This window comes from Palaemon carinicauda, chromosome 35 (assembly GCF_036898095.1).
Source record: "Palaemon carinicauda isolate YSFRI2023 chromosome 35, ASM3689809v2, whole genome shotgun sequence".
Lineage (NCBI taxonomy): Eukaryota > Metazoa > Arthropoda > Malacostraca > Decapoda > Palaemonidae > Palaemon > Palaemon carinicauda.
In genome coordinates this window covers 42,624,173-42,647,534 of record NC_090759.1, presented here as the reverse complement: position 1 = coordinate 42,647,534, position 23,362 = coordinate 42,624,173, and the positions used below count along the sequence as shown (strand labels likewise).

At 38.6% G+C, this 23,362-nt stretch overlaps 1 protein-coding gene across 3 annotated transcripts in view; it reads right to left on the bottom strand.

Annotated features, from left to right (window-relative positions):
• Positions 1-23,362, bottom strand: part of LOC137627704 (uncharacterized) — a 571,014-nt gene that overhangs the window by 54,579 nt on the left and 493,073 nt on the right. Inside the window, exon 1 of one of the 3 annotated variants that reach the window (XM_068358942.1) lies at positions 17,089-17,117. The exons of 1 other annotated variant lie outside the window; for it this stretch is intronic. In XM_068358942.1, the coding sequence (XP_068215043.1) occupies positions 17,089-17,102 (14 nt within the window). In that variant the 5' untranslated portion in view covers positions 17,103-17,117. Of the gene's footprint in view, positions 1-16,024; positions 16,105-17,088; positions 17,118-23,362 lie in introns of those variants that run through there. One more of the 3 variants, XM_068358940.1, reaches the window with a different exon arrangement.

Here is a 23,362-nt window from a genome sequence, read left to right as displayed (position 1 = left end):
CACTGCTTAGGAAATAACCTTGAAATGCGGTGATTATGTTATGATCTCTAGTAGTTGGGGAAATTACTGCTGAATCTCTACAAAAAAAAAAAAAAATGAAGCCCAATATCTCCAAAAATGAGATTTTCAGAAAAAAAAATTTTGCTAGTTATGTGGTTTTTATGCATGTGTCTTTTGTTCAGCTAAAATTTCAGAACAGTTACATTTTTTTTTTACTTTTTTTTTTTTTTTTTGCAGAACCCTTAATATGATTATAGCGTATGCCTTTTTGGCCAAAATAACACAAGAGAAGTTATGTGGAATAACGCTCTGGTAGACAGCCTTAAAGTTAAAAGATGCATTTGATTAACATCTTCATATCTAATTCATATCTTTTCAGCCTAGTTCATTATCTTAAACTTTGTTTTTCAGCACAAAAGTGCATAATTTTCCAGATTTTTTAAACAATCTGTTTCGGTTTCAAGGGCACTCAAAATCTGATGGCCTCCCATTTAACCAATATTGCAAATAAATTTACCAAAATTGGTGAAAAGTCTCCTCAACTATTCCTCCTACAAAATATTACTTAAAATGTGCGCTGACATGCGAAAAATAACCCTGAAAAAAAAAATAAACAATATCTATCTATCATTCACTCAGAGCCATAAATCATTAAATACTCCGACACATTTTCGTTTGTTGATAGAATTAATTACACCAGCCAGCATAAGCCTCAGCCAGACTCACGAGAATTGGCAAAGGCTGCTTCACCATTGTGTGATGTCATTGAGAAACAACTTAATTTGGCCACCTGGTCTGTCAACAATCCGTTAACCACGTGAAAATGCATTCGGACGGAGAACACAACGTATATTTGAGCATTTTTTTTTTTTTTTTTTATGGAATTGCCTGATGTAAACGAATAAGATGTAGCCGATAACGAGGACCAGTCACCAGAAATTCTAGAATCATATTAGTTCGAACGATATGAAGAAAGTAACCAGCAAAACAGCAACGAATTTGGAATTTTTCCTTTATGGAATTAGAGATATAGATAAAAACCAAAAAAAAAATACTCATAAAGAAAAACTAAACAGTGTCTGCCTTGAGAGGAGGTAGCTAAAAATAGATCACGCTAGGTATTTCTGGTCAGAGCTCTTAGTTATGGTAAAGAATATTACAGAGTAAATTCATCTAAACAATATCACTAATAAATAGAATGTCACGTAGTAAATTCGTCTATACAAAATCTTCATTATATGATATAAGCACGTGAAATATTGTGGACTACAAAGTATTGTTTAAATTTAGGTATTTAAACTAAACTGTTTGTAATATACTATGCAGGAAGGAATAAAATATCAAAATAAAATAATAAGCTGAAAATAACTAGATAAAATTGATGAAAGGAAGGAAAATAAATTGAAGTGATATTAGATCAAAATTTAAAGTAGTGACATGGTGTTAATTTACGAACATGCAAGGTTGGATGAGAGAGAGAGAGAGAGAGAGAGAGAGAGAGAGAGAGAGAGAGAGAGAGAGAGAGAGAGAGAGAGAGAGAGAGAGAGAGTTTTAGTAATTTTGTTCTTATTTTCTTCACATGAATGTCTAACATTTCTCTTCCGGCGACATATTCTCCTCTCATTAAGGCTTCATTTGAAATAATCATGATATAAGATGAGGATTCTAACCAGGGGCAATGATATTCACTCTATATTAATCCTTAGAGTTAGTACATAAAATGTGTTTAACATATCATCTATCAATAATATATCCAGGGTCCTCAAAAACAATGTTTTTGTAAATTAGGTTTCCCGTAAAAATTTACATCTTAATTAGTAAATATCTGTAAAACTTTTAATACCTATTCTAAAGGTGCGAAAGGCCAAAGAACCAGGAATGCATATTCCGGGAACATATAATGGGAATTCTTATTCCAAGCTTGGATTCGTAATCCTACTTGCACAAAGATAACGGGCTAAATCTAAGTCAACATGTTGATGGTAAATCTCAGTTTTCTGTGCTAGTAAGGACATGGATTTTAGTAAGATCTCTTATGTCATCGTCAATGTTATTATGAATGTCAGTGAACTAGGATGAAAGGTTTGAGAGTCTTTTTATGTCACTATGAGGTCAGAGAGAGAGGGAAGGAGGGAAGATCAAACCATACTGTATATTTGAAATCGAGCATGAAAATAAAAAAAAAGAAGATATATATCTTATTTCACCATCGCAAAAATCATTTTGAAAGTTTCCAACAAGTAACAGATATTTAACTGATTGCTGGATTTCGTAACCAGGCGTTAGAAATGCAATGTAGATAGGTGTAATTATGATTCTTATAATCAATATATGGATAATTCTGTTGTCATTATTATTATTATTATTATTATTATTATTATTATTATTATTATTATTATTATTATTATTATTTCGTGGTTTTTGTTAACATAATGCGGCCAAATGAAACCATTTGTTTTTAAGTAATGTATAAAAGTATGAAGATTTTAAAGCCCTTAGGTTTGGTTAAGCATCCATTCGGCCGGTGTTTTCTTAACAATTCATCCTTTGGGAAGAAGTACAGGAGGATATTTTCACCTCTTGTATTCGAGCGCTCCGCTGCAACACACTTGCGAGGCATTGCAATGCATAAAATCTCAAACAATCGATACAACTTCACTTTTCCAACAAGAAAAATCATCTGTTCTGGCAAACCTAGATTGATTACATCCCTTCTCACCGAAGTCTCTTCGTCACATCACAGGCCGTAACGGAACTGCACATTTATGGTGGTAAAATAAATCGTGAAAAGCCCGGCAATGAAGCTCCGATACAAAATAATGGGACAGTTGGTCAACACCAAACCCAATCGCTTTGTTTATGTTGTGGTAGTTCTTTTTGATAGAAAGAAGTTGCACTCACTATGTCAGCCAACCTTTAATATGCATTGCTTAGTAGTGTATGTAGACATTGGGAGTAAATATAAATAAAGGTTTCCTTTAACCCTAAAAGCTTGGTTCTTCCAAATATGTCTAAATAGCAGTAATCCAACATTCATTGAGAGAGGTGAATTATTTTCATGTCCTTGAATAGATTTTTCTATGTCAAGAAATTCATCGGAACCATTTCTGGCTTCATTAAGGTTGACGTAATCTGTGTATTTTCAAAATTACATAATTCATGTGTGGGAAAACAATACAAGTCTGACAACATAATCGAATATGAGTACGGTAGATAACGATTATGTTCTAGAAATAACTCTCTGAAATACAGTATCTAAATATATAAACCGGTCAGATAACCATAACAGAGGGAGTGTTTAACAGCTATCATTACTACGGTATGTATCCTGACCTATATTCCATTTTTGCTATTAAACATCTGGATTTTTACAGGTGCTGAGAGATGCTCTTTTACATCTACAGAATTTGACACATTTGGCTGCATTAGTCCTATAAGAACAATTCAACTTGGTGCACTTGGTGCAGGACCAGATTACTATCCAATGTAATTCCAGTGTTTCCTATGATGTGTCTATCAGCAGGCCTAGGTACTTCATCTTATGCTTGGGTATTAGATTTTACTTCTTTCAGTATAACACAATCCCCAGATCGTGATAAAATGCAAGAATCCAATCTCAATCCTGAATTAACTGGCTTTCCGTGGATGCCAGGATCAACCAATCATGTGAAAACATCAGCAGACGTATCACTTTACGATTGGGCCTAAGCACCTACCAAGGTAAACACACAAGTAAATGACTTCGGTGCTGTACACAGTCTGAAGCACAGAGTCTTAAACTGACACACACTATCATAAAGGGAGAAGATGTACTCTCAAGAGGACATATGAAGGAGCACCTATAAGTATGCATCCTCCAGGTCTGTCAAAAGTATGAAGTCACACTCTCAGATCAAAGACACCACAGACCATACTGTCTTCATTCTGAAATGGGTTTGACAAACAAACTTCTTCAGAGGAGAGAGGTTAATAGCCAATCTCCAGTCCCAGTCGTCTTCTCCATCATGAAGAGCAGACTGGAGAAGCCCGATGACTCGTCTTGAATGTTTACGGGCATCTTCTTCTCCATCATCCCTTCCACCTATGTCCACAAGGTCAAGACTTTCATGGATATTGGCTGCTCCAATGGGAACTCGATTGGAACCTGAGATAGGGGGACCAGTGGTCCAGGAATGGTAGCAAGTAACCATCCTGAAAGACACTCACCACTCAAGACTTAGCTTCGAGTCTCTGCCAAGTCGCCTGATGGTGAGACAAGCAACTCCCTGCTCTTGGTAGCAGGATAGGGGGAATGCCTGCATGAGCGTTTCCCTCTCCCTCTCTTTTTCCATTGCCACCTTTTCTAAAAGGAACAAGTTGGGGTGCTCAAAAAAGCTGTGCATGCAAAGCCTCTTTTTGGGAAGAGGTCTCAGGACCTGCAGGCTGTGATCTTCGAGTGGGTGCAGGGCCCTTGAAAAAGGCAGCACAGTGGATCAGAGAATCCTGTGAAGCAGTCCTCCATGATTCCAATGCTGCTTGCACCCAGTTCTCTGTCTCAAGAAAAGGGGTACCTCTAAGCCAAGACCACCTAGTTTTGAGAAGCAAAAAACTATTGCATTCCATCTCTTCAACTGCCAGTAAGCCAACAGGTTTGCTGGCTGGTGGTCAAGGGAGATGACTGCCATCCCACCGGACAGCACAAGGCTCTTTTACTTCTCCATAACCTCGTCGACTTTGTGAAATACATAACTGCTCGTGACAATGGATTGAGCTGAGAAAGACCATACAGAGAGGCCTAGACCAAAGCCTGAATGGCTGCTGACTCAGATACCAAAAGGGACTTGCCGTCCAAATTGGGCCTTTCCAACTAGATTCCCCCATTAGATTGCATAGTGTAAGATCAATCTGCAGAGATGCAGATGTAGGGTTTGCTGGCGTGTAGAACATCCAATACCTAGAGAGGTCAGGATCTTGCTTGACCTGCTGAAATGAAGTAAACACTTAGACCCAAAGATACAATCATCCACCCGGTTCAGGGCCAACTCCACGAGATCCAACCAAGGTAACTCAAAACGAAGGTTTTGATCCTTGAAGAACAACAAAGTGCTAATCACTGTCAGAATTCTCCTTCAAAGATCATGCCACATTAGCCTCCCATAGGTTAATGTCGGGGTAGTCTGCCTCAGTAGATCCCAGACCGCGGTACCAGCCTCGGAACATCCTACCCCTGAGCACCCTCGTTCCCTGCCAAGGCCGAGGATGAGGCAGCATGTTCCAGAGACTCAGCTCCTTCACCCACCATACTAATATGAGTATTTTGTTCAAAGGACAGCATCAGGAACGTAATCAGGGGCTAACCAAGGCCTTGGAATGCCAACGGCAAGGGACCCAGCAGAACCAGAGAAGTACCAAATACTTCCCTTCCTGCAAGTGGAAGAAGAAGGGCAACCATGGCCCTGTGCTCTGATGCATGAGCTGCAAGGCACTCACCCTCACATTCTTAGCCAATAAAATTTGGACGCACTCAAGTACAGTCTCTATTGGTGCCATCTTATCTATCAAACCAAGAGACCACTCATTGGTAGAGGAAGTGGCAAGCATCCAGCATCCAGGATGAAAGGGAAAAGAGGTCGCTGAAGCTTATCCATCAACCTTAGAACAGAAAATGTACAGGACCCTACACCTCTGTCCCAGCCAGTTACCAAGGTAGCAATAAAATATTGGGCAACCAGGTCAGACGGCTACCGAGATAGCCGGAGCTGTCAGGTAGCCAGGGCTGCAGGGGTAGCTGGAAAATGAGCCATGGCAGAGGGAAAGGACACAAGGTCCTAGCGGCCAAGTGGTGTCACAAGATCTTTCCCTGGGAGTGCAACTGGCCATACCGGACTTTTTCACCCTCTTCCACTTCTTCATCTGAGATGAAGAGTTGGAATCCAAGTCAGAGAACGAAGAGGAGGAAGAGAATGATGAGGATGAACAGCATGAACACTGCATCCTTCTCCCAGCTATTGGTCCTGTCTCTGCATGCAGAGCAATTAAGGTCTGAGCAATTGTTGACAACCACCTCCCCCCCCCACCAAGAGGAAAAGCCACATAGGGTGTTCCAATAAAAGTCACAACACTGGGGCATACTGTTACAGAGGAAGGGTACACTTACAAGGCCCAGTGACCACACTATGAGTGAGGCCAGAGGCACAATCACTGACACTGTGGGAGTAGGAACGGACCCTGGACCCCCTGGCACAACGGTCGGAGCAATGGAAATGGGGTGGGAAATACAGGGATTGGGGTGACACCAAGGATAGGGGAAAAACGTTTCTTTGCATTACCCTTACCTTTATTCTAAACATTACAGGCCTATCAGGCCATGGCTACTGATCCCAGTACCTTACCTACCAGGTAAGGGGCTACCTTAACAAACTTACTCTTCTGAACTAAGGGAATCACAGGGCTCCCTGACACTGGGGGAACCATCACGTCCTTCAAAACTGGCGTCCTCGTGGACACTTGAAACAAAGGCAAATGCACAAAGGGTATCAGTGGAGCAATAGCCTTAGCTACCAACTCCCTCAATAAAGTCATAGAGAGCCTACCTGAATGACCAAAGAATGACCTTAGGTGAAACCCATAATCAGCAGTATGCAAAGTCTCAGAAGAAGTCTCCAGCCTCTTAAGGGGATCGGCAAACACGAAGTGTTCCCCACATACCAGCAAAACCTGAAAACCTAACCAATGCACAACCAAGTCCTCCTGAAACTTGGAGCATACTTCCCGGGGACCGATCTAGGCGCATATTAACAGGTTCAGCAACTGCATTAACATCCCTCGAGGAGACAGAAACGGTGAAAGACTTCCCCAGAGTCTTCTTAGGCGTTGCCCAGTCCGACCCTGACAACTACTTCACTCGCTTCTTTCCCATCAGGCCACATGCCTAACACTGCACCAGAGCCTGTGGGCTTTATTTGGTACGTGAGGAGTAAGAATAAACAGCCATCATAACCCTGAACCGGATGCAACATCCTCCCTTCCCCTAGCAAACATGTATGTCCTACTTCCTCTCCATCACTAACAACCATTCATTTCCTGCAAAAAAAAAAAAAAATTTGAAAGTTTTTCCAGGAGCTACAGAAACGAAAGTGAGGAATCTCTAACTGGAAAGGGGGCGCAGCTCGTAGCCCTGCACTCTAACCAGTCCCATAACCACTGGAACAATATCCCTAACGCCAGAGAATTATTGGGTCCTTTGACTGGCCAGACAGTACTACATTGGATCCCTCTCTATGGTTACGGCTTATTTGTCTTTGCCTACACATATACCGAATAGTCTGGTCTATTATTTCCACATTCTCCTCTGTCCTCATACATCTGACATCACTGAGATTACCAAACAATTCTTTTTCACTCATGGGGCTAACTACTGCAATCTTATTGTTCAGTGGCTACTTTCCTCTCGGTAAGGGTATAAGAGACTTTTTAGCTATGGGAAGTAGCTCTTCTAGGAGAAGGAGACTCCTGGGTAGTGCCATAGCCTCTTTACCATGGCCTTCCATTGTCTTGGATTAGAGTTCTCTTGCTGGAGGGTACTATCGTCCCCGCTGTTCTATCTTATTTTCTCTCCTGGATTTTCAATTTTTTATAGTTCACATATGAAAGATCTAACTTAATATTGTTACTGATCTTAGTATATTTTGTTTAGATTATTTATTACTCGTCTTGTAGTTTTTTTCTTTTATTTCCTTGTTTCCTTTCCTCACCAGGTTATGTTTCCCCGTTGGAGCCCTTGGGCTTAGGGCATCTTATTTTTCAAATTATGGTTATATCTTAGCTTGTAATAATAATAATAATAATAATAATTGATGGACGAGGGATTGTACAATGTGTATAAACAGAAGTCTATATGTGTATCATATCTAGATATATTATGTATATATTATATATTTATATACATTATATATCTTCATCATCGTCATTAGTCATTACTAGTCCATGGCAGGAAAAAAGCCACAAACACTTTCTGAAGGTTATATAAATTGTCTGCAAGAATGCTTTATGCCTACATCTTCGAAAAACTTTATCATTATACTAATTCACAAAAAGGGAGACACAAAAGAACTGAAAATTCCCACCCAATAAATATACTCACAGTAATATATGAAATATTTTCAAAGATCATATTATGCTGAATAATAAAATTAACCAAGAGAGCAGGCAGGCTTGAGAAGTAGGTACTCACCAACTAATCATATCCATATAAACCAGCTAATGCAAAAATAGAGTATGACAAATCACTATGTACGGTATTTATACACAATGAAAAATATATTTATTCTGTCCAAACTTCAGCAGTAATGAAAGCACTTCAAAGATAAGGAATAGTTGAATCTTATATTAGAACACTTGAAGATATCTATACTGGAATTATAGTAATCCTGAAACTACATAAAGGTATTGAGAAAACTCTAATAAGATAGGAACTAGACAAGGACGCGCTATCTCTTCTAAACTATTCACAGAATGGCTAGAAGTTTTTTAAGAATTTATGTTGGGAAAATGTAGGAACTAACATCAATGGGGAATATCTTAACAACTTAAGATTTGCAGATGACATAGTTCTTAATACTGAATCATGGGAGTGGTACGTTCAACTATTGTACACAACGTAGATTATGCAAATCTACCAAAATAGTTTACCACAACATAGCAAATATTACCATCAAATCAAAATGACAGCCAGCAAACAAATCATATGTCTTTGAGATTCATAAATATTTACAACATTACACAAGATCCACAAAAATACTCACAGCATACCAAAACTGAATAACAATATTTTATGAATTGTTACGACGAAGTAGGTCTTTAAGTTACTTCACAAACTTCTATGCAGCGAGGGACAGACGACAGTGCTTTGTTTCAAATATAAATGGCTGATATGTAGGATCCCAGCTTCTGATAACGAAGAATGAAATTTTGAACTTCTTTATCTTTTTCCAGATATTCTATTGTTGTGTATAATCTCTAATTTCCAGAGTCACAGAGGGTGTAGCTGAAAAAAAATGTCTCCAAACACCAACGGTATAATAGTCTCGTCTGATTCCTCTCGCTCGTCACCTGTCCTTTATATAAAAGAATCAATTTCACACTAGTAAGGACAAGCACAATAAAACTGAATAACATCCTGCCAAATATCATGGAAATAAAAAAATCTCATAGCATAACTCAAAATCCTACTTGCTACAGAATGAACAGTCATAGGTTGTTCATGAGTGAGGCTGGGAAAATTAACATTTTGATTTACAGGGATACTAATTTCAACAACAACATGGTCAGACTTCTCAACTGCAATCAATTTTTAATCAGACTCAGGATTACAATATTCAATGAATAACCAAATATCATTTATTTCTGACACATGTCTGGAATAAGACAAATCATTATCAAACTGACCAAACAAAAATGTCTCAGACTAGTTGACATAATCATTGGAAGAGACATCATCACAAGCAAAGTACCCTCAGAAGACATATTATTAGAATTTTCATAATGAGAATCATCACAAACTAACGTGTCTTCATAAGAAAAGTTAGTAAAAATTTCAGTGGACATAATATCACGAACCAAAATGTCGTCTCGAGACAGGTTGGTAGAACAGTTGGCAGCTGGAACATTTCAGGAACTAACACATCATTACCAGACATGTTAGTATAACAGTCAATAATTGAAGAAGTATCATGAACTAACATATCAGTAAAGTAATTATTACTGGATGCAGCAATACAAACCAACGAGTCTTCACGAGGAAAGTCGGTAGAAAAAAAACAACAGTGGAGACATTATCACGAACCGACACGTCATTTTTATATGTGCAGGTAGAACTCAAAGTCTTCTCATGAGTCTCAGCACTTGAAGAAAACAGAGTAGACAAATCTGGACTGAGAGCCTTAAACTTGTGTTCAAGAACTAGCTCATTATCCATCTTCAGTCGGGCATCAACATTCTCATCTACCAAGTCATTACCAAGTAAAAATTGAGAGCAACTTGGAAAACCACACTAACAACAACGGGCCCTGAGAACCAGTCACAATGATAATCTATACGATGCAAGGGAACGCTAAAATGGCCACCACCAACCCCACGAACGGGAGCATACTTCCTAATAAACGAATGCTCAGTCTCAAGGACAACTTTCATCAAAACCACTGATTTGGCACCAGTATCACGCATGATACAAATAGGGTACAGTGAACCACCATCAACAGCAACGAACCCCTTAGCAGTATATGACTGGAAAACCTTATCAAAAGGTCTACAACAAACACTGGATTTAACAGGCTTCCTGTAAAAAACTTGGTCATTTATAGTGTTAAGCTCTACTGGTAGCACACCATAACGAGACTTTCGAAGAGTTACAAGAGCCACAGTTTTAGCTTCTTCTCCTTTTAACTTAAAACATTCAGACACCATGTGACATGGTTTCTTACAATAGTCACATACTACAGAACTGCTAGTAATAGAATTGCTATTAAAAATGCTGCTTTGAGACTTGACATGTGAATCGGAACTAGAGCTTTGATCTACAACATTTGTATTAGTACCCTTATCTACCTACCTATAGTCCTTTGACCTATTAAACCTTTTTTCATTAGACCTATACTCATTGTGAGCCACTACATAATCATCGGTTCTACAGCTAGTAAATCAGAACACACTGATTCCCTATCCATCGTATCTAACACATCCTGAGGTAACACATCGACTTCAACCGAATGTTGAACTTACACATGTTTAATATCCTCTTTCCTCATGGAAATTTTAACATTAAGCTCAAGGTGTTTGCCTACACTCACTAACCTAGATTTCTTCAGATCACATAACTTCTCAATTTGTAGATCCTCACAAAATTTGTCAAAAAATTCAGATGCATTAAACTCTGACATGTTTGCTGGTTGTTTTATACAGTTAACAAAGGTTTACTTTATGAACAATCTTGGAATTACAAATAGAATAACAATTCTGATCCCAGACATAGGCTCCTAACATCTGTTAGGTTCAACTATTGTACACGATGTAGAATATGCAAATCTACTAAAAAGGTTTACCAAACCATAGCAAAACATTCACAGCAAATGAAAATGATATCAGCAAACTTAAAATATAACTATATTTGAGATTTAACATTATGTTTACAGCATTACACAAAATCCACAGAAATAGGCTACTCATGACATACCAAAACTAACTAACAATATTATATGAATTCTTACGACGAAGTAGGTCTTGAGTTAACTTCTTAAACGATGTTGCTTAGTTTCAGAAATAAAAGGTTGATATGTAGGATCACCGTTTCTGATGATGAGTGTAATCACTAATTTTCAGAGTCACAGAGGGTGTAGCTGAAAAAAAGGTCTCTAACCACCATTGACGTAATAGTCTCGTCTTATTCCTCTCGCTTGTCACCTGTTCATTATATACGAGGGACCAACAATGCCGAATGTTCCTGAGGAATGAGAATCGCCCAGGACTAGCATCATGCAAAATGATGGAGCTCCAAGGACTCACTCTCGAATCTTCTTACTGGGGCTGAATTAGTATCTAAAACTCTTGTTTTCGAACAGAACAATATTTCAGTCATAAATTACATTAACTGTATAATAAGAGGAATTGTTTTATCTTTACATCAACATCTATTAAATTAAATAAATTGTTTTATTTCTACATCAACATATATAAAAAATAAGCCCTTTTCACAACTTTTGTATTATAATATACATAAATTTAACGTATATTTAACAGGAGGTATTGCAAAAGATGATATAAGATTTGAATAGAAAAAGCAGAAATGTAGGACTGAAAATGAATATCAGTTAAACTAAGACAATGTTCAATGAGAATACAGAGACATCAAATAAGGGTTATCGAATCTAAGTACTTAGGACACAAAGTAAGTGTTTTTACAGTATATGAGACTCGAATTGAGAGAATGATAACCATTGGATGGAGAACATTCATTAAACAAAAGGAGATTATGAGATTATGTAAAGTAAAATACCTTCTTCAGAGGATCTTACTAGTATTAACTAATGCCTCAGAAACCCTTACTAAAGCCTTAAAACCTAATAGAGGTTAGTTTCAACTCAATGAGCTCTGGAAAGGATAATGACGGGAATAACGCTAAAAGAAAGAAAAAGAGCAACAGGGGTATGAAGGCAAACTAAAGTATAGTATATTCTAACATGTAAGAAAAACAAATGGACATGGGCGGGCTACATAATGAGAATGACAGATAATAGATAAACACAGAATGGGCTCCTAGAGATTACAAAAGAAGCAGAGGAAGGAAGAGAAGACCATGGATTGATGAGCTACGAAAATCTGCATCTGTAGACTGGCATAGATAGACCATAAATAGATTCCAGTGGAAGAACATGTCTGGGACCTTTCTTCTGTAGTAGACTAGTAACGGCTGACCATTATTATTATTATTATTATTATTATTATTATTATTATTATTATTATTATATATATATATATATATATATATATATATATATATATATATATATATATATATATATATATATTATACGACTATGGATCTTTGGTCGAGCCACTAAAAATATATTATACTATGGCTCATGACTGGGAACCGAACATATTATATTTATATATATACATATATATATATATATATATATATATATATATATATATATATGTATATATATATATATATATATATATACGTATATATATATATATATATATATATATATATATATATATATATATATATATATATATATATATATATATTGCGACTGGCAAGTTACTCAACCTCTCGAATTTCAAACTCCCTTGATTGCTTTTACACTAAAACTGTTACACTTTAAAATATCAATACACAAATTCTGAGACACTTAAATAACTCCCAGACAGCAATATATAGAACACTGAATATCATTGGGGCTATTAAGTACACTCAAAACTAAACTGAGTAATTACTGTTAAGAATTATTTATGACTCACAAGCGGAATCTGGTTCTAAACAATGATAATTGGAATAATATACTCTTTACAAAAATAAATGTATTCTATATAAATTACAACATTTGAAAAGAATTTACATAAAAAAATGACTCATTCGAAGATAATTAAGACTGAAAAAAAACTTAGATTAGGACAAGAATATTACGATCGGAAAACTATATATTATCTTGACTTGAGCTATTATATATGAATAAACCTTAAACTAAGGCAAAAGAAATACTGCAAAGAAAATTATACAAAAGCTTGAAATTAAATCTGAATAATACAATATATAGATTTGACACTTAATGAAAAATAAATAACCAAATCACAATACCCAATACTTAACCTTCCTATAGGGCCAGTTACAAAAATTTTACACAATGCCAACACTCACCCTAATACAATGAATTCAAAATCACTGTTTCGTCTTACGTATCTTTTCGACACACGATTTGCTTTGGGGCACAGAGTCACTTAGGAGAGGACACTATACATACTAAACAGTTTTAAAACAATACTTTGAGCTGCATACAAGAGAGAGAGGGGAAGTTGTCTATCTTAAGGCTGCAATTCTCTATCTCTATCTGTCTCTAACCCTAGTGTCGCCTTTTTATATGAAATCTAACTGCTTCCAGAAACTTCCAAACAAACTGGGAGGCGTGGTGGGCTGGGCGAAAGGCGTGTCAGAGTTACCAAGTATCGCTCTCCCAAACATTACTCTCTCAGTCAGCTAGCTCTGCCCACATTAATAAAAAAAAAAGATAACATCCTATCACTAGGCCCTTAGCAAAATTTCCAAAGCACACGTTACTGAGCATTCTCTCTCAAACAATGCGCAATACCTCATAAAATATTAAACAAGATTACCTAAGCTCATGTATATATCATGTGTGATCACATAACCCTCTCAAACAGTTAGGTAAGACTTCGTAACAATGTTACGTGAAATAAAAAAGTTAATTCTTAAAAATAAAGTAAATTTATATATACTAACTTGAACAAAGAATGCAATGAAATTCACGACCAAAGTCTTATGTAATTTACATAAAATACCTACTACTACATGAGAGGAGTTCATTTTATGGGCTGGCTATTCTCTTTGCAATGCACAAATAAAATATAAATAAAAATCTTTATTAAACTACTGTATTTTCTCTACACTAGACCTGTTTTGTAAGAGTATATATATATATATATATATATATATATATATATATATATATATATATATATATATATATATATATATATATATATATATATATGTTATACTATGGTCCCATGTCTGGGAACCAAAAGTATAATATTATATATATCACAATTGCCCAGCTATACAGCCTTTCGAGTTCCAAACTCACCTGTTTTATTTCACATTAAATCTGTTACACTTGAAAATATTAATGCCCAAGCTCTAAGACAGTTATATAGCTCCCAGACGGCAATATATAAAACATTGAATATCCGTAGGTCTCTTAAGTACACTCAAAACAAAACTGGGTAATTATTATTACGATCTATTAAAAACCACCTCTTACTCCGATTCTTTAACAGGATACGAGCGAGTATGAAATAAACATATATATTAAAATACTACATTCTTTACAGATATTGCTATATATTTTATACAAACTACAACACTTTGGAAAGAATTTACGTGACACAAATAAATCATTCGAAATATTGAGTCTGAACAAAACTTAGATCAAGACAAAAATGTTACGATCTGAAAATTATGTAATCACTTAACTTAAAATAAGTATCTGATTGACCTTAGACTAAGACAAAAAAAATAATACTATTGAATTTTATACAATCACTTGTTTCACTTGAAATTAAGTTTTATACACTATTTAATTAGTCTTAATACTCAATGGATATAGTTAACCAGAAATTGATACAAATTCCTTTCAGATTACTACAGGGCCAGTTACAAAAACTCTAAGAGAATTTTTATAAATACTCACTATATTTACAAAAACTCGTCACACCAAAACTTTGAGACTTTACTGAACACTTTTAAAACAATACGAAGAGAGGCGTGTGAGAGAGAGAGGGGGGATATGGCTATGACTTAAGGCTGGAATTCCATCCATGATCTCTGCATCCCTGGTGTCGCTATTTATATGAAACTTAGATACTTCCAGAAATTCCTAATAGATCTGGAAGCGTTGGGGTTGGCCTAAGGGTGTAAGGTTGCCAAAAATTACTGTTTCGAACGCGTACCAATGCAACCACGAGACGGTTTTCTCTCAGATAGCTCCTCCCACCCTTTGTCCTCAAAAAAAAAAAAAATTAAATCTAACGCTAGGGTTTCTGAGAATATTCCAAAGCACATGGCACAAAATAATTGCATATTTTCTCTCAAACATGACACAATACCTCATAAAAATATAAAAAGAAAAACATTTATATAAGACCTTGTTCCTATCTCCTATGGTCACATAACACTCTAAAACAGAATACGTAAGACTTCAATGAAGAATGCAATAGAATTAACGTTGAAAGTCTTATGTAATTTACATATAAAACCTACGTCTACACAAGAGGAATTCATCTTACAGGCTAGCTATTCACCTCTCCAATTCGCAAATGAAAACATGAATAAAATCATTAATAAGCTACTGCATTTACTCAACACTAGACCAGCTTCGTAAGAATATATATATATATATATATATATATATATATATATATATATATATATATATGTGTGTGTGTGTGTGTGTATTTATACACACACACACACACATATATATATATATATATATATATATATATATATATATATATATATATATATATATATACACACATATATATATCCATATAAATATATGTATATATATATATATATATATATATATATATATATATATATATATATATATATATATATATAATCATTCATATATAAATAATGGGAGTCATTTAGCACTACTTTATATTATTAGAAATGAAATGAAGCGAAAGTCACATATGAAAAATAAAATCGAAACCGTGCTTAGAATATGCTTACCTTATTGTGAGACGATGTATGATTGCGTTCTGAACTGAATTCCTCTTAATATATTGGCAAAACATTTTACTGCATGAGAAGATCCAGGTGTTTTAGCTATGAGAAAAGACATGCAATATCTTCCACTTTTTCGTTGTTCTTTTTTTGTTGAATGATAACATTTCCCTGAAATCGCTTTATTCATATTAAATGGAAACTATTATATAAATTTAAAATACGAGGAACAAAATCATTATTAAAACTAGAAAAATAAAATATATTAAGAAATACAATTCAAAATTTATGGAAGATTATAGAAAATAAAAGAATATATTTATATAAAATTAATTGAGTATTTCAAAGCATTTTGTAATGATTTCAAGGCAATATTCCTTCTTGTAAAACTAAATCAGGAGATTAAACAAATGCCATGAACTTTAAAATTAAAATGTTGAACATTTCGACAAAAAATTTGAAGATTAATTCTAAACAAATTGCAAAAAGTCAGAAGCAAATAATATATTCGTCAAACAACTATCATCGATGAAATACGAGTATAGCCATTGCGCAAAACGAAAACTTTATAAATAAAAAAAAATGTTTAAAAATAATACAAATTTTCAACTGATAAGACCATTTTTCCTCAAAACCTTTGCTCTTTCTGATACAATTTTATCTGGCATAAGTTATGATATTCTCGTTACATTTATGAATTTGCTGTAGTCAGAGTACGAAAATAAATTTCAAATAAAGGAACGTTTTGTCGAAAACAAAGAAATTAATTTGAATATGACGTATTGCAGTTGGAAAAGAATGATGATAAAAGAATTTTTCTTTTATTGATTGATTTTTATGATGAATAAAACTGCATTAGGCCGTGACTGTACGATTTTATGATGTTCCTTTCAAACCAACGATGATCAACCTCAATTCCCATCTGTCTGACACTATATCAACAATAACTTTTATTTGAAATGCAATTAAACACCGCCATTTTGTACATAGATTTATCAACCGAAACGTAGTTCTACATAAACATTAGAAAACGCAATGATGAACACAATGTTTACACAAATTTTCTTTACCTTCGTAAATCCATGACTATTATGAGCGAAGAAGTCCTTAGTACTAGACAACCCCGCCTATTGCCACCTCTTTAATGTAGGCTGCATAATTATGATTACCATTCTCCGGATACCATCCTTTCTTCGATTACAAAAAGGACTGCAGGGACGTGTGAGTGGGCTAGAGTTTTATGTATTATTGTAATAATGTACTGTATTACCTCAAATGTTACGTATTGCACAACATTGCATCATATTGCATTGATTAAACATGTTCGAGAATGTATATAACTGAAATGATTTATTTTGATATTGGGATTCAAGCATTTATTGATTACCTCAGAGATAGGATGTGATTCTTTTTGGGGCTCAAGCCATGTCGTCCTGATGGAGGGTTCCTTTAGGTAGCTTTCTAAGGAATATTTGGCTACAGTGATATTCCCAAAGAATTGACCATAAGTCTCCAGATTTCTAACTCCTGGCGCGAGTATCCTTAAAATTTCTCTTTAAGATATCGCATAATATCAGGGACGTATATCTTGATACAACAAATGGCAATCTTCACCCCGAATAGCGTTTTTGCTTCGAGGGGGAAGAGTGGCGAAACTGAAGCGGAGCCGTTATCAAAGTTACCTTTCCTCACATACTATTACAAGGCTCCAAGATGGCGCTCATTCCTTTTTTGGTGGCGATCTCACACGGTAGTTTTCCCTGTTATCTAACATTCTTGATCGTTCTTGAGATGATTTATTATGCATTCTCCAGCATCTTCTGCCTCTCGAAAGTTGAGTATTTAATCTTTAGAATGTATAATTTTTAGCTCCTGCTTCACAGTGAAATTAATATTTAATGTGTTTTATGGAGCGTGGCCGGTCATGCATGCTTTATTTAGTCAGTAGAACGACATTCCCGGTTTCTACCTTAAAAGAATTATAGCTATATAGGCACAATTATACAAGTGAAGATATGATTATGCATACAAATTTCCTCTTCCTCTTATGTCGATCGTATACGTTAGAGTTTCGGCGATACAGGTAACCGAGATCTCGCCCCGCGTTAGGCTACCTAGCCTAGGCACTATAGTATACTTTCATACATTATCCTCGTTTACCATCGTGTATCGTTTTATCAATTCAACAGGAGATAGTATATCTATTAGAATTATTTATATAACTCGATACTCGTCTCCTGTGGAGATTTAAGGGTAATCCCTCCTTCCCTCTGACAAATCTGTCTTGGTCTCGCCATGGAGTAGTACACTCCGGCTTGACTAGGCTAGTGTTTCCTGTCTCCCACCCTTACCGGTGAGTATCCCGGCTTGGGTTTTCGACAGAACCTCAGAGTATTCAGTCTTTTTGCCGGCGGGTGAGCTGCAGGGTGAGTAGTCATCCCTCTGCCGGCTTATAGTTGCCGGCGTGGAGGTTTAGCCTCCCTAATCCGCACCTGAAGTGGTAGTATAATGCCGCCACCTTCTCCCCTGCGGTCTAGAAGACAAGTCTTGTTTCGGCAGACCCTAGGCTGAAGAATAGATATTCTTCTGCCACCTAGGATGGCGCCGATATTGAAACGAAGTTTCACCCCTGTTTGGAAATGGCAGTAATCCTGCCGCCTTCTCCTAACACTTTCGGCAGACCCTAGGCTGAAGAATAGATATTCTTCTGCCGCCTAGGATGGCGCCGATATTGAAACGAAGTTTCACCCCTGTTTGGAAATGGCGGCAATCCTGCCGCCTTCTCCTAACACTACATACAAGACCCTTTCCCTGCCCCTCTCTGTCCTTTAGCGATAGCCTAGCTATCGAAACTCTGTGGCCGTCGTCCTACATTCTCCCCCCGTTGCCGGGTAGATAGTAGTGCCGGCCGGGTTCCTACTTAGGTGGCTTGATAGGCGCTCCGACTTTCCCCTACAGACACAAGGATCCGGGAAAGGTTGTGCCAGCTATGACGGCTGCCGGTGGGAGACCCCTTTTGCCCTTGGGTGTTCTTCAGTCCTCCCTTGGACTGCCTTCCACATCCCTGAATTCGGTAGCACCGGCAACAGATCTTGTGGCTGGGTGGAAGCTTGAGTGATTCATTCTTCCCTTCCATTTGAACCCTTATTCTGGAAGAAGGCAGTAAGGTTATATACCTACACCCTTATTTACTGTACATACATTAATAAGGCAGCCCTTCATTCCATGCTTTCTCTCATTCTGTCGGCTAGTGCCGCCAGGTACTATGCCGCCAGCTGGACCGGTGCCGCCAGGTACTAACCCAGCCGGCGGCATGCCGGCTGGACCGGTGCCGCCAGGTACTAACCCAGCCGGCAACATGCCGGCTGAACTACAGTATATGATTATATAGTAGCCAGTATATTTGCAGTATAGTATATACTGCAGACAGAAAACTATAATATATATTATACAGTAGTTTATTTCTCCAACATATTGTTGAGACCAATTCTATACTGAAGGGAAGTATTCCTTCAATACACTGATAGTAATCAGTTTTATAATTTACCCCACAATATTAAAACATTTAGAGAAGGGTTAGTGTTAGTATACACCAATTCTATCCCCAGAAGTTAGAACCCTTTTCTTTTGAATTCCCTTAATAAGGAAATTCTAACATTATTATTGGGGGAGGTCACAGCAATTGGATGGATAGGAGGCACAAGTATGTGTCTTTCCTACTTCCTTTCTAGCTTACTATCCTAAGCTATAATGGTTCAAATAATAATATATTGCATAACCTGTTTATCAAGAAAGATAAACAACCACAAACTCATTTATTTTTCCTTTCTTTACAGGAGGAGCCCAAAATGAAGTGCGAGGTGATCTTCTGTAACCACTGGAGTAGGAACTTCTGTGGTCACAAAATGTGCAGGTCCTATGCCGCCTGCACCATTCCCACCGAAACCTTGCGGTACTGGGTCCCCTAGAATTGCAAAGTCTGCTTGGCCATGGTGGCCGAAGGTTTCAGCGACCCCAAGTCAACGGAGTCGATGAATGCCGCAAGTGGGTACAAGGGTTCCAAAAGAATTCTCCGGGTCCATACCTACCTAACGACAGGATGCGTAGCTTGCTGTTCCCTAAGGCGGGTAGTGAAGCAGTCGTGCCCCAAACACGACCCGGACCTCCCTGCGTCCAGATAGCCATCGAGACAGATGTCAGTGAGGCGTTGCAAGGCAGGTACATCCACCAGGAGGAAAGGATGTTTGAAGTGTCAACAGACACTGAGAAGGATCTCCTTAGGGATGATCCCAAGGAGGAGTCTACTCTGCCTCCCGAAGAAGAAGAAGAAGTTGAGTCGGAGTCCCTTCCGTCTGTGCCGGCACTGGAGCCGACACCATCTACGTCTTCTGCTCCTACCCCTCCATTGGACAACATGAGCCAGGCAGTTTTGGCTCATATCACTGCGCTGATGGAGAACATTCGCAAACAAGGCAAAGCAAGGGAAGCGAAGCTTGAAAAAGAGCTCCGTGAAGCAAGGATCACTGCCTCTCGAGGGTAATTCAAGTGACTCAGAGTCCAAGACCTCCCACCCTGCTCCGAGACGAATCCCTGGAGGTATGCGGAGTATATGACGATTACCAACGGCAAGCTCTACATATCTGAGAAGATGTAGAGACGACATCAAGTTCTGGCCGAGCTTCAATGCTTTCCCTGACTGCTTCAATCAACTGAAGCAGGAGCCAGCGCCAAAAGAGGAGACAGAACCGAAGGAGGTCATGGTTTTCGACCACGATAAGGGACAGGCTCTCTTGTCGAGCAGCCTGAAGAAGGTGGGCTACACAAACTCAAAAGTGTCCGCCTAGAGCAAGAAACACCCTACCTTTCTTGCTCCTGCTTCAATAGCCTTCCCTTTCCGTCGAAGGCATTTAAAGCTGTTGCCATGGCAGTGGAGGCAGGCAAACCATGCCCTGCACTAGAGGAGTGTAGGCCTCTGTCGTTAGCCTTGCCCATGGAAGAGAAGGAATGGAAGGAAGTCCACCTAACCTTCTCAGTAGGGATGTTGGATGCAGATATCGCTGGACGGCAGTTCAGCGAAAATCTCCCTAAACTGTCAGACTTTCTCTTGCATAGGGAACAAGAGACGAAGGAGAGACTTGCTCCATCCCTATCCCTACAGAACTGCATAGAGATGAGTGCAGGCCAAAAAAGCACCCCAGACATGCTCATGGTCCTAGCCAAATTGCATATGATCACTCTAGTGAGGGACCTGTACACTTTCATGAAGGCTAGGAGAGCCTGCAGAAAGTTCGTGTTTGCTGCAGCAACAGTAAAACACGAACCCAGGAAGCTGATATCTTCCAGCATCTGGGGTAAAGACTTCTTCCCGAATGAAGTGGTCAAAGAGGTAGTCGAGAAAGCTGCCACGGAGAATAGGAACCTTCTCCAGAAGTGGAGCATCTCGTCAAAAAGGAAGTCTTCCCCGGATGTGGGTCCCCAACCTAAAAGGAAGGCGAAGAAGAATAGACTACCCTCTCAGCCTGCCCAGCAACATCCTACAGTCACCATGACCGCGGTGCCCCAAGTGGTTGCTCAACTACAGACCACATTCCAAGTGGTGCCTCAACAGCTGGTTGCCTAGTCACCAGCGTTCAACCCTGGGTTTGAGAGGCAAACCACTACCTTTCATCCGAAAGGTAGAGGCTCCCGACGGGTTCCTCAAAACATCCCTCACGAGGCAGGGGAGGACGCAGTCGGGGAGGTAAACCCTCCGGACAACCGAAGCAATGAGATGCTTCAGGTAGGAGGAAGGCTCCAACACTTTCAGGATTGTTGAACCTTCGATCCCTGGGCCCACAGCCTAATCAAGAATGAACAAGGATGGAGATGGAACAAGTCTCCACCATAATTTCCTCAATTCTTCCAACACTCCACCCCCTTATTGGAAGAATATACCTTAGAACTCTTGAGCAAACAGGTTATAAGGAAAGCAAAGTCCATCAAATTCTAGGGAAGGCTGTTTTGTGTTCCCAAGAAGGACTCAGACAAACTCAGAGTCATTCTGGACTTGTCGCCACTCAACAAATTCATCGAGAACAGCAAGTTCAGGATGTTAACCCTTCAACACATAAGGACCCTGTTACCCAAAGGGGCGTACACAGTCTCAATAGACCTGGCAGATGCTTCCTGGCACCTCCCAGTCAGCCACCCCCTCTCCTCCTACCTAGGATTCAAGTTACAGAAGAAAAAGTATGTCTTCAGAGCCATGCCCTACGGACTAAACATAGCCCCAAGGATCTTCACGAAACTTGCAGACCCAGTCGTTCAACAACTACGCCTAGAAGGTGTTCAGGTAGCAGCGTACCTGGATGACTGGCTGGTGTGGGCAGCATCCAAGACAGCTTGTCTGCAAGCATCCAAGAAAGTGATCCAGTTCCTGGAACATCTAGGATTCAAGATCAACTTCAAGAAGTCTCGACTCTCTCCAGCTGAAGAGTTTCAATGGCTGGGAATCCATTGGAACTTGAAGTCACACTGCCTCTCCATTCCCCCAGGGAAGAGGAGAGAGATCGCGGGGTCTGTCAAGAGACTACTGAAATCCGACAGGATCTAAAGACATCAACAGGAAAGAGTACTGGGCTCTCTCCAGTTTGCAGCAGTAACAGACCCAGTGCTAAGAGCACAGCTGAAAGATGCGTCAGGAGTCTAGAGAAGATACGCATCAAACGCTCGAAGAGACCTGCAAAGACCGATACCGACCTCACTACGATCACTTCTCAAGCCGTGGTCGAAGGTCAAGAGCCTAACGAGGACCGTACCCTTGCAACCACCTCCACCATCGGTGACCATCCACACGGATGCCTCAACGGAAGGATGGGGAGGTCACTCCCATCAAAGGAAAGCCCAAGGGACTTGGTCATCCCTGTTCATGACCTTTCACATCAATATTCTGGAGGCCATGGCAGTCCTCTTGACGCTGAAAAAACTCTCCCCTCGCAGATCAGCCTACATGAGGCTTGAGATCGCCCCACATCAACCATGTGATATTAGCCATCTTTTGTTTAGCGAAAAATAAGAGATGGCACTTATCAGCAGATCACTTACAAGGGTTGCGCAATGTAACAGCGGACGCTCTATCTAGGCTAAAGCCAATAGAGTCAGAATGGTCACTAGACGAACTCATTCTCCTTTATCTTGGAACAAGTCCCGGAACTGCAGATCTACCTCTTTGCGACGAGCGACAACAAGAAACAACCTCGATATGTAGCCCCATACGAGGACCCTCTGGCGGAGGCGACGGATGCCATGTCCCTCGATTGGAACAGATGGACCCATATCTACCTGATCCCTCCAACCAATATCCTA